Below are 12785 nucleotides of genomic sequence, written 5' to 3'. Positions count from 1 at the left end.
TGACTTTAGGTTCCATACAGGAGCTCTTCTAAACCCTATCGGGGTCTCTTTTATCCCAGCACCAAAAGCAGAGTACACTTTCTTGTCTGGGCCAGAGTAGCTCAGCTGGGGAAACATGAACCACTTATCAATACTCTCCATAGAATGTAGAAAAGCCAACCAAACATTGCTCAAGCCTAGGGAAATAAAAGCAGGAGTTCCCTGAAATAGGCCTTCTACTCTAAAACAAATGTCACAAGCACTTCGTTATATGTTCCACTGCAAAATAGAACCATAACCCATGATAGTCAGAGCAAGAGAGAAAATAAAGAGTAAGGTGATTGACACAGAAAAAGAAGAGAGAAATGCCCAGACAGAAGTAGCCAACCTAAGTGATACATTAAGACCTGGCAATCTAAAACTGTAGGCACTTCAGAGAGGGCATATCTATTGTGAATCTCTTACTACCTTTATGGCTGCCCTGGGAAGCAGGTAAACAGTTATTTTTTTCCTATTTTTACAGAGGATTAAGTGTACTGGAGAGGTTAGACTGCTTGCCCAATGCCATCCAGTTCCGAAGCGCAGAGACAAAACCAGAGGCCATGTCTTTGGTTTACTGGTTAGTGCTTCTCTGCTCTCCCATAGTGACAGCAGAAAGAGCACATTATCTATTTTAAAAATAAGTAATTAACACAAAAGAGGAAAAGAAACAGTTATCTTGGTCATAATAAAAAAGTAGTATGATCTTCATGAACATTGTGAGGGCTAAATGGGACCATTGTAAGGCAGGGCCCTTTTACTTCCAAGATTTTGCCCCCTAAAAAAGAGTGTAGGGCCCATCAGGAAAAGATGCAGACTCTTAATAGTAGTTTCATCATCCTTCCCATTTGGGCCTCACCCAAAGAGGCATCCACCTTAGTGCCAAGCAAGACTGGGCACTCTCTTCTCCATGGGATACAGCCAGGGGATTCCCAAGGAAATTCCAGCTTCTCTTGGAGCCTGTAGGCTGATGGGCTATTTCCATCTGCCACATGCTCTCTTCCAACATTCTCCTTTCCTTGAGGAATGTGGGAAATCCCTTGGCACTGAGCGTTTAGAAGAACCAGGTTGGTTTATTCAGAGAAGCCAAGGGCTTCTTTAGATCTGTCTTTTTAGGAATAGAAATGACCATAGGTATTTGGCCCCACCACTAGCATGTTTGAACAATCCTACTATCTTATATATCTATCATTGCATTCGCCCTTGATCATATCTGGCAGGTCTAAATCTGAACTCTTGCTTTCCATTCTGCATTTGTCTATAGCTGGTTTGGTTTGCACTGTGCCCATGTAAATGTTGTCAATTGTGAAGGCAGTGTGGTGGTAGTAGCATTAGGGAAGTAAGAATATCTCTTTTGACTCTTTTGCTCACTAATATACAGGATAGTTATAAAGTACATGGATGTGCTCTGCATACTGTAAGTCACCATTTAACCATGAATCATTACTTTGGAGACTAGGGCATTCTCAATGTGGATTTTCTCTTGGCTTAGTACAGCCAAGCCCAAAGAGATAAGATTAAAATAGATGTTTTGATGGTATAGTGATAGTAAGGGCAGATCCCTTTCAGAGTGTATAGACGAAACAAGCCAAGTCAGTACACATCTGGAATTTGATATTGTACTATCCTGAGCATATCCTTCCACATATCAAGAAACAATTTATTTATAGAAGTCTCCCAGTTCAGGTACAAAGGTCTTTCTAAGTATGAGAATGCCTCTGAAAAAGACAGGCTTCTCTTTCATTTCTTGACCCATCATCATAATTCTTGGGTAAAAGATTGGTGTTACCCTGTTCCATGATACTCTCTGTCTACTAAGATAAGAGAGCTTCAGGGAAACAGAATGGTGGTCAAGGTTACAAATCTATTTTCCAATAGGGTACCAGGCTGGAGGCCAACTTTCAGCTCTGCCCTTCACTATCATGCTGAAATTAGGCTAGGAACACAGGTTACTGAAACTCTTTAAAAGTCACTTAGGTCACTCTCAGTGTGACCTTGGATAAGATTCTTGGACTTCCCTTGCCTCAATGTCCTCATCTATACAATGAAAAGAATGACTTAGACAATCTCCACAGTCATTTCCAGCTCCAGGGACCTCGACTTTTCTAAATAAATTAATGTAATTTATCCAGGCAGTGGACCTTGGAGGAAGGTCATGCATAATTTTATATAATCATGACAATATTGGTTACATCTTGATGTTTACAAATCACAAAAACTGCCTGTTTTCTTCCAGGTAGAAACAGGATCCAGCAGATAACAAAACTAGAGCTCTTTGCGATCTTTTCAGTGCAATTTTGATGCAGTTTTAAGTTCCTATATTAGACCCTGAGAGGCTATCAGTTAAGGAGATGAGATTATTAGATTTCTGGAAATGCTGGAAAATCCAAAAACAAACTATTTCTTGTTTCAGGAAAGGATTATATCTAAACTGAACAAGATAGCTCGCAAACAGGAATTTGAGGGCAGATATTCTTCTTAATGCTCCCCAAATGGCTGTCGGCACTAATTGTGGGTTTACTTTTAGAGTTAGATTTTTCAGACATGTGTGGCAGACATATGACATTCTTATAAAGGCTCTCAAGTCATCCATGTCTCTGTTTCAAGCACCACTGGTCATTTCTCATCCAACTTCTGCCGTGGCCTCCCAACTTTCCCATCCCTTCCAGGTTTTCTCACCTTTAATCTGTTCTACAAAATTTCAACAAGAGCAAGATTTAAAAATTGAACTCATGATCTGTGCCCTACAATATGAATCACATCAATGGTGTTCCATCACTTCTAGGATAAAGATCAAAATTATAACATGAGCTTCAAGGGCTGTTTGCATCTTCTGACCCCTTCTGAGCCCTCCAGCTTTATTTTGTCTCACATTCCCTTCCCCTACATCCACCCAAATAGGAGAATATTCTCTGATTGTTTTTGCTATATCGCCTCTGCATGTCCTATTCACTCTGCTTTCCCCTTGTCTTCCCCCTTGGGTTGGGATAATTTCCATTCTCATCCCTCAGATCTCAGCTCAGTTTTCACTTTCACAGAAAAGGCTATGTTAGCCTCCCTGACAACATCAAGCCCTCCTTACAGGTAATCATAGCAGCACATTTCCCCTTCCATAGTGTTGTCTCAGTTGTGATTTTACAACTATATCAGTATTTATTTGAGGCATGTCTGTCTCTCCCACTAGACTTTAAACTTCATGAAAGCTGGGACCATAAATATTTTTGTTCAGTCATTGCATTCATAGTGCCTAGCATACTGCTTGTCACATTGTAATCACTCGATAAATAACAAGTCAAATAAGTAAATGTGCTTGGTACTTTAAGTACTCAGAGATGAATAAGGCAAGATCCCTGCTTTTCAGAAACCCACAGGCATGAATGAAATGGCAATGCTGAAAAAGGCTAGTCTATGAAGAGAAACTAGGTACAAGAAATAAGAAAGCCCTTTTCCTATTTCTTCTGATTTGCTGAGCCCCTTTTTACATTTTAAATATGAATATCATTCCATTTAAGTATCAGATTCTCAAGTATGATTCACTCCTATCCCTAATCCAACATTTTACTTCTTGTGAACAACACAATTCCTCCTTGTATTGGTACAATGTGTACTGTTGGCACCATGGGCCTTACTCTAAATTTCAAATAACTAGGACCACTTCAACAGACACCCTGATTGAATCTGCTGGATAATTTTTGCTTGTATTAAGCCAATAGCCCACATCAGGGACCACATCTGTGTTTACGAAATGACTCTCACTCTCAGGCGTGTCTGTCGCCACATGTGATGTGAAATCTGAAAGCATGCAGCTTCAGCTCTAAGCTGCTGCATGTGTGTTTGGTTGGTAGCTTAAAACTGCTGTTTATTGACAAGCATGAACACTGGAATGAGTAATCATTAAAAGCATTCTTTGCATATTTCCATCTCCTGTTAGCAAACATCCCCAAGCCTCTCTGTTCTCACTTTGCAGATGGGTAAACTGTTGGGCAGGCTGAACCTAGGATCTCAGATGCTTCTGAGGATCCAGTGGAATGAAACAGAATGATAGAATCAATAAGCTCATACTTAGGATTTGTGCGATCGTAATAGTTATTCATTCATTTTCATTTGTCCATTCATTCATCCACTAACTCACTAACTCATTCATTCAACAAATACATTTCAAGTACTCGTTTTAGATCTGTCACTGTATTAGGCCCTGAGAATTTGCTGGAAAACAAAACACGTGTTTTCCCTACCTTTATAGACCATGGTGTAAGGAAGAAAGAGAGACATAAAGTATTACTTTAAAATATATAGACTCATAGTGTTAGAAAGGAGAAACCTGGTATCATGGACTTGTGCAATAAAGGAGACCTAACCTACTTTAGAACATCGAGAATGCTCTCCTGAAAAAAGCAAAATTTAAGCTGAGCCCCAAAGGATAAAAAAGATGTTTAGTCAGAAACATGATAAAAGAATCAGAACTTTCCTAGCTTGGGGAGCCTTACAGGTAAAGTCTTTGAGGAATTGAAAGAGTCCAGAGAAACTAGAGCCAAGAGCTGGGTAGGGAGAGAGGTAAGAAATTAGGTTAAATGTGGACCATGTTGAGTACTTTAAACACTATTCTAAAGGTAATCAGAAGTCTGCATAAGGTTTTAAACAAAGAAAAAAATCAGATTAGATCAGATAAGATCAGAATTGGGCAACATGTACCCTGCCTATCTCACAGTTCCTTGACGAGGAACAAATGAGATCAAAGATAATCCTGCAGGTAAACTGTAAGGCAAGAAACCATCAGTGCTTTTAGTATAACCACTAAGTAAACTCCCAAGAATCATGAAACAGCATTTGTAAATTCTCTATTTCTAGGAAATAAGATTCAAGAATGTCCATTCAGACCATTTCAGAGACTCTGTCCCTTGATATTCCAGATATGCTATATTTCTCCATGTTAGATTTGGATGTGCCATCTGATTTACTTATCACTTTCCCTGCAAACATGCAAGCAGCATTCTAATCAATGGCCTGCACTGATTCGTCTTGGCCTTTCCAGGGGTCTCTCAGCACAGTGTCTCTACTCATTAAAGGTAATGTGCCTGCATCATAATGATAACGCTTTGCACTTACCCAGCACATTGCCTAGGGTGTCTCAAAGCATTTTGAAAATACTTAATTAAGTTAGTCTAGTGACTGCAGGGGAGTCCTTAGGCTTTCAGCACCAAGCGGTCTGGGTAGGAAGGAATGATGGGAATCAAGGGCAAAGCCTACCTCCAGCCCCAGCTCTAGGTCACAGGGGCCAGTGAAAGGATGTGCAGGGGTGTAAGCCTCCGTGTCACTAGGGAGAAGCATTCACACATGCATGGTCATGGCTGTGTGTGGTACATGGAGTGAAGACCTGCTGCCATAGGTGCCTGGGGAGAGCACCAAGGCTTGGAGGCTACAGCAGGGAGTTCTGGAAGGGCAGAGATAGAAGTCAGAAAGAAGTGGCTATGATTTTGAAGGTAACTAAACTCTGACTTGGAAGCGTGAGTGTGTGACTATTGATATGAGTGGAGGAGGGTAAAAAGAGGAGGGAATGTATATATGTACACCTCCAGGAAGGTAATAGTAAACACATTTGTCAGCAGGTGTGTCTCAGAGTTACCTTCAATTCTGTCCCCAGCCCTACAAATATCATTTTATCAAGGCATAGAGTTAAATGGTGTGAAAATCTAACAAGCGGAATTATATCATGCCCCACTGAGTTACCACTTCTTGCTCCTCAGGGAAAGGCAGAGACAACTAAGACCTCACAGATTAAGCCGAGTCTAGGTCTTAGTCTCCTACCAATAGCATAAAAAGCCTACAGGAACAACTGTCTGCAGGGCCTGGAGCTCGGTGTCTTTATCGGGGTCAGAAGGACTGGAGAGTAGAGCAGAGCTGCGCCAAGGTGATGCCAGCCTGTATCCTTTCTCAGAGTGCCTGCCTGGTCCTTCATGTCTGGAAGGTGCCACACAGCATCCAGAGGTGCTAATATCCACCGCTGCTGACAGCCTGGCTTGTCAGCAGCCACGGGCCATCTGTGGGCTGACACTTGAGTTCACTGACAGGAATAGCTAGGCTTTGCTTTCCATCTCTCTTTTCTCCCCAGGCTCGACAGCTGCAGGTGATGGCAGCAGTCCATGGGCTCCTGTCCATTGAGCCAGGGACAGGAAATCCATAGCCTAGAGGCTGAAGGTGATGGGTCTCCTAGAGCACCAACTGTCCAAATCTGATACACAAGTCCATATACATAGCATCCCACCAAAAAAATTTGCAAAGTAATGTTTAGAAGACCAAAGGGGTCATGTCTGCGACGCTTGTTTTCCATGTAGGGAAATCAAGGCCGAGGAAGCTCCAAAGTCAGCATGCACATCTTATTGGGAGTCCAAAAAAAGGAAAACACTGAATAATTTTCTATTTTACTGGATCTATGTTTGTCAAAGCAGGAGAGTATCGTACTTAATGTATTTTTGTTTAATCAGAACCTATATAAAGTCTCATTGAGTAACTGAATGGGTGGACTGTATTCAGCTAGTTTTCAGCACTGTGACAAAGATATATGAGTTGGGATGATCCAGTCTTGTCTTCTTCCTCCTTTAACAATAAGGAATGAGCTCCCAACTCCTATGTGTGAAAGCTTCCTTTTTTTTGCCCTATTACTAGAAGACCAGGATGATTTTTTTTTTTTATGTTAAAAATTCAGAGCTATGTTCCTCTTGTGGTTAATCTGTCCATTTGGAAACAAGAAGTATACATCACTGGAACCTATACTACAGAGTGGTAGACTGAGATCCAGAGAATTCCTTGAGCCAACCAAATGAACTTGAAAGATCTCTTATGCTGAGTCTGTTTTCTGTTGTCAGAACTCTCAGAGGTTTGGGTGTAGTCCCACCAATTGATAAATGCACTTTGCCCTTGAAGCTCTGACACAGGTTTGAGGTGTAGCTCCTAGTGTTGATGTGACAGGCCCAGGCTCAGAGCTGCTAAATAACAAACACAGGCAAGTACCAGCTGTTTAAGGAGTCTCCTGTAACTTCCTAGGCTACAGGACATGGCAGAGAGTGCTAAGAATGAGAGAAAGCACAGAGGCACATAGAACTGAAGCTATACATGAGAATCTTAAACCACTCGGGAACTCTGATTAATCTCAGGCTGAGCAATGCTGCCCAGCTCCAGGCTACTAAAAAAGTAATCTTTATGAGGTAGCCAACACCTGTCTCCTTCTCAGAGCCTGCTATTGCACTGGGCCAATGCTGAGGGCTGACAGGAAATAGTCTGACCTTATTAACATGTCTATCATTTTTGAGGGATGAAGGCCACAGGATAGCTTGTGTGGGTTGGGGGGAGGGATATGAGTCTATAATTGACAGAGGGATAATGAGGTCTTGATCATAACTGAACTCTCAGTCCTTGTTCATATCTCTTTTATAGCGAGTTTAGGCTAGGGCTAGATTTTCCCAATGGCAAATCATTCTCCTATTTGTTCCCTCATGTAAACAAGGTGATCTTAGCAGGTTCTTCAACACCATACTGGTGATAGGGAAGAGGTGGGGAAAGGAATTCACAGAAACTTGGCTGTGGAGTCCTCCCCCAGGTCTCACCCCAAAGCCAAGCATCTAGTCCAAAGAGCCCATGGCCCAGAGCACTTCCCTAGAGGAAGGTGCAGTCAGGTGTGTACTGGGGAAGAACGAATCCTACATGTCGCAGAGCTGTCTATCCAAGTACAGGGCTTTTAACCAAAATAGTGCAAAGACCGAGTAAGAAATGGTAGACATGGCTGTAACTGTGAATGTAGGCTTACAGATCTGTGTGTGCATGGGACATAACTTTGTCCAGTCCGGGTAAAGATGCTTCACAGCTAATTTCCTGGGTTGAGTCATAACACAGCAGGATGAGCTCAGGAAAGGGGGTAATGATCTAAACTAAAGAAAAGAAGCTCTCCACGTTAGAGATCCAGTGCCCCCATCAGTGACCTGGCCCCCTGGCTGTTCTGCTGTGCTTCTGGAACTAAGGATAACAACACAGTCTCACACCCCTCCTATGCCCCTGCCCTGCCACTTCTCGGAGTAAAATGAAAAAAGACAGAAGATAGGTTTTCACTTGAATGCTGTAGGTCATAAACAGGATTTTAAAGTTCAGACCAAGTGGGCTTAGAGCGTATCAGAAACATAGGAATGCTTGATAAAAATGTATTGTCTATGATGGGGGTAGAGATTCCGCATTTTAATTTTCCCCCTTTCGAGGTGATTCTGATGCAAATGTCCAGCAGCCCTTACTTCCAGCTTCCCCAGGCTTGTTTCACCATCTACTCATTTTCCCACAAAGTTCCTGACTCAAGGTCAAAAAGGCTCCTAGCATAGACCCATCTGTCCTCCCACCAAGGACAACAAAAGCATCATCACACTTGGTGCTCAGGGTTTCAGAAGCATCTTAAGCCATGAAAAATTGTCAGCCGAGGCCCTCTCCCCATCTTGGGTGTGGGCTTATTACTGTTTCCTCTTGTTACTACTATCTTTCGCATTCCAGAGATTCTGACTAGAAAAGCAATTTATGATCATCGGTCTCCCCCTGGAAGGCACCAGGAGACAACAACATTAGCCTTAAAATTATTCTAGGATGAAAACGTGTTTTATCAGGACATAGAAAGCTGCAGAACAAAATAACATCGAGGCCTAACCAGGTCAGGGTTTCATTATTACATTAGCCTCTGTCTTTAGACACAGGGAAAGTAAACGGCTAACGAGCTGGTATTGAACCTGATGGGAGAAAAAGCATCATTTGAAACAAAGGGAATAAAAAGTCTAAAAACAATAAAGGAAGTAAAATAAGTGAGGAAGAAGTCACAAATAAGCGCTCACAGCTAGTCAGAATTTTTGGTTTCAGCCCACGTTCCCTTTCACACAGGAACCCTTCATGAAGAGATGTTTTCCTTCTCTCCAGGTATACCTCTCAAGGCCAACTTTCCCTCCTCTCTGCTCCAGACCCGAGGCCAAGTTCCTGGCACAATGAGCATGAAGAGCAGCCCTCAAAGCAAGAGTAATACTCGGTTATACCAGTGCCCCACCTTCCTTCCCTCACCTGAAATGCTTTAATCTGGTGAGGGCTGCCTGGCTGGGAGGCTGAGGTTAATTCCCTGGGACCCAGCTGGCTTTAGGTGTGCATGCTTCTCTCACAAGCAAGGTCAGTGTTCCACAGAAATGAAGTGAAGCTATGTTTTCGGGTGCCATGGGAACTCTAGAGGAAGGTAGTAAGAACCCTGATTCTTGATTTCCTTCAGGGCGCACTGCAATGCAGTTTCAGCTGCCTGGGGCTCACTCCCCTCCCCTTTCGAAGTGTAATTTCCTGATTCCCGCTCTGCAGAGAGAAAACACACAGGCAGCATCTCTGGGGAAGGGAGGGTCCTGATCTCTGCCTTTCTGCTCACCTGTGCCCAGAACATTGGTAGGAGGCCAGGCTGGAGACTTGCACACACAGGAAAGTTCCTCTTCTCCCAGTGTGGACCCAAAGCGCCTACTTGGCTCCCTCTACAGGCTGGAGCAGGTGCTGAGTGCTCCCTGCCTGCCCTGCCTCCCCCACTGAGCACTGTCAGGGTGAAACCCCCTCCTAGGCTTGAATTTGGAGGAAGAACAACTGCAGCACCCCCACTCTGAACTTCTCAGCCTAAAACAAACAGCCAGGAACATGGTTATGCAGAGCCCATTTCTGCTAGAGAAAGTACAATTTTTAAAAAGCATTATACAAAAGATTTCTTCTTTCAGCCCAATGAACTTCCATTTGTCTGATTTTACTTTAGTAGCTTAGAAATACTTAGGGCTTTATGTACTTAAAAAACAAAACCAAATGATTTTGAACATAAAAATGTAAAATTCTGTGTTTTACCTGGATCAGCATAGGTAAGGTTTAAGAATCTTAGTATTTATGTCTGCATATATATGTATGGGATTTAGGTTTAAGCTAATATTTAACCAAATTCATATCTTGGTTTGGAAAAAAGAAAAAAAGAAAAATCTTGCTGGGCTGGGCTTTAGTATGGAAACCCCACAGACCCTTTGATGCTGCCTAAAACCTTGGCAAGCTTGACTCAGTCCCTTCAGCATTGTTTGAAGGATGCCTGCAGGCATTCAGTTGTCTGCTTGAGAAGGACAGGCATGCAATTATCAAACCTATTAAAATGTGTTGGGTTTTGCAACACTTCCACTAAGCTTGTTCTGGTAGGATTGCAGCATCTTACCTGTGTCACTGCAGATTTGTTTTCCCCCAAACAAGTAACTGCTATGGTAGGTAAGATCACATTTAAATCATTAGATAAGGTAGGGAAGGTACTGTGGAGAATCAGGTAAATCCAGATTCCCAACCTTCCTTCTGACTAACATTCCAAATCCTGTCAAGGGAAATTCATATTTCTTTTGTGAGGAGAAGGGAGAAACTGAGAAGATTCTGAATTTCAAAGGTATAATCTGCCCATTTGGTGGAAGGATAAGGAAAGGATGAGATAGAAGAAGGACTATGTTAAAACAAGAAATTCAGGAGCCACGGAGAAGGAAGGGGAGAGGAAGGAGCTGAAGTGAAAGAGAGTGGGAGACAGAGGGTTCTGAAGGAAGAGAGGGAAAAGAGAAGAAGGGGAGAGGGAGAGGAAAGAGATGGAGAAAAGAGACAGAAAAGAGACAGGAAGAGATACAGGGAGATACAGAGCTGGAGACTGGAACAGAGAGATCACGATGGAGAAATAAGGATCCCCCATCAATCCCGCGGGTCCCAACATAAGCAGCGAGAAGGATTTATGCCTGGGAGCTGACATCCCTCTTCTCCTACCCCTGGGACCACAACTGGTTAATGCCAGTGGGCCCCTTTCACAGCAACAGCAGTGCCTCACGGCATGGTGCAGATCTCGAACCCAGCTCACCAGATCGCATTGCCGGGAACAGAGAGCAAATCCCATGCTGCAAGCATCTGCGTGCGTGTGAGTGAGTGAGCGGATGTGTATGCGCGTGCACACAGCAAGCCTACCTCTTTCCCTCACATGTAGCTCACATTCCCTCTCTTCCCCCCTGGGCTCTCCTTTCCATTCCTCTTCTCTAACATCTCGAAATCGCCCCGGGAAAAGAGAACCTCCTTCTCCCATACCTGGGATGAAGAGCAGGGCGGTTGTCGCGGAGAAGATGATCCAGCAGGCAGGGTGGTACATCTTGAGGCTGCGGTGTCTCAGCTGCTGGGCTTGCTACTGCTTCTGCTGCTGCTACGGCTGCTGCCTTCCTCTGTGCTGAATTCTGAGCAGGTTTAAATCCAATGTTTGCAAAGGCGGGGAGAGAGCAAAAGAGAGGGAGCAAGAGAGAGCGCGCGAGAGATGGGAGCAGGCAGGCAGCGTCTCTGATTTTTTTTTTTCCTTGCACATACACACAACTGGTAAGAATCATCAGCATCAATCTGCACAGGGCTCAAAGCAGACCTCTTCCGAGGCACGCATTGGTTCCACTCTCCTGAGCGTCACCCTGAGACTTTCCTATTTGGGAGGCTGGACTCCGAAGGGAGTTGAAGCTTGTCCCTTCCTCACCCCTCAGCAGGAGCACAGCAGTGTGCACTGGTACCTGTGTACCTATGCTGGTGTGTGGCTTTTGTGAGCACATACAAGTGCCTTGCTGGGCAGTGAGGAGGGGGCTGGAACTATACAGATCTTACCCAAGCAGGGCTCAGGGCACAACAAAAAAGCAAATGTGACCAAAGTCCATGAAAATTCCTGATCATTGTTCCTTCTTCCTGGTCTGGGAAGAAGGGAGGCAGCAAGAGCATAATCCACAGGGATACTCTGACATTTAAATCTACTCCCTGCTCCTCCAGCCTGCCATTCAGAGCACTCGGAGGCAATTCAGTTTTCCCAGCGGGAAGATGGGTATGTTAGAATTTTTTTTTTTTTTTTTTTTTACCAAGGGTGCAAAGAGAATTGGCCAGCTCCCCACAGTTACAGTATCCTGAAACTCTACAAAGACAAGATGCTATAGAAGCCCAAACAATTGCTATGATTACAGCATAGGGAGGGATATATTCAGATTAGATTTCAAGGAGGCGGAAACTGCTGAAGTCATTGGATATCTTCAAGATGAGAAGGCCATGGCAGGATATCTACCTGGGACTTTCTGCTTTCTGCTTTTCCTTACCTCATCACAGTCCAGTCTGTCCCTTCCTCTGAAAGAGCAGTTTATACAGACAACGTTTCTGCATGTGACCTACTTCAGAACTTTCTCCTGCTCAACACCTGCCCTAAAAAGGCCTGCAGCCCTTGTAAAAACATGAGTGGTACACTTTGCTTGGTGAGTAAATGCCACCCCTGAAATACAAGCTGAACTTGGAGGCTCTGTGATAAAAATAGCACTAGGTGTTGTAGAAGGGACTCGAAAAATATATTAAAAACTATTTCTGTTCCAGGGTAGCCTCCAAAGACCCCACAGTAGCTTCCCTCCCAGCTCAATGTGTGTCCCTGGCTAGAGATCTGTAATAGCCCTGTGCGAGAGCCTTCTTCCCTCCTCCTCTACTAATATTTTCCCAAATGCCTGTTATGGGACAATATTCACATGTACTATTTTAGTTAATCCACATAATATAGACATTATTGTCCCTGGACATTAATAGGCTGAGACTGAAGTTCAGAGCTGTTTAGCAACTTGCTAAAGGCCACACAGCTAATGAGAGTCAGGATTCAAACCCAGGTCTGTCCTGCACCAAAATTCACAGTTTCTACTAAGCAGCTATGCCTACAAATAGCTGCCAACACG

General features: G+C 43.6%; 1 protein-coding gene across 2 annotated transcripts in view; it reads right to left on the bottom strand.

The window, feature by feature from the left end:
* OPCML (opioid binding protein/cell adhesion molecule like) overlaps positions 1-11805 on the bottom strand; it is a 1143910-nt gene extending 1132105 nt beyond the window's left edge. For both annotated transcript variants that reach the window (XM_036221180.1, XM_036221179.1), the window contains exon 1: positions 11143-11805. Coding sequence is in view for 1 of the 2 variants with exons in the window: in XM_036221179.1 (XP_036077072.1) it covers positions 11143-11203 (61 nt within the window). In the remaining variant the exon portion in view is untranslated. The remainder of the gene's footprint in view (positions 1-11142) is intronic.
* Between the last annotated feature and the right edge of the window lie 980 nt (positions 11806-12785).

The sequence above is a fragment of the Rousettus aegyptiacus genome, unplaced genomic scaffold (assembly GCF_014176215.1).
Source record: "Rousettus aegyptiacus isolate mRouAeg1 unplaced genomic scaffold, mRouAeg1.p scaffold_m13_p_5, whole genome shotgun sequence".
Classification (NCBI taxonomy): domain Eukaryota; kingdom Metazoa; phylum Chordata; class Mammalia; order Chiroptera; family Pteropodidae; genus Rousettus; species Rousettus aegyptiacus.
The sequence above is the reverse complement of the archived record's forward strand: the minus strand, read 5'-3'. Positions and strand labels throughout refer to the sequence as shown.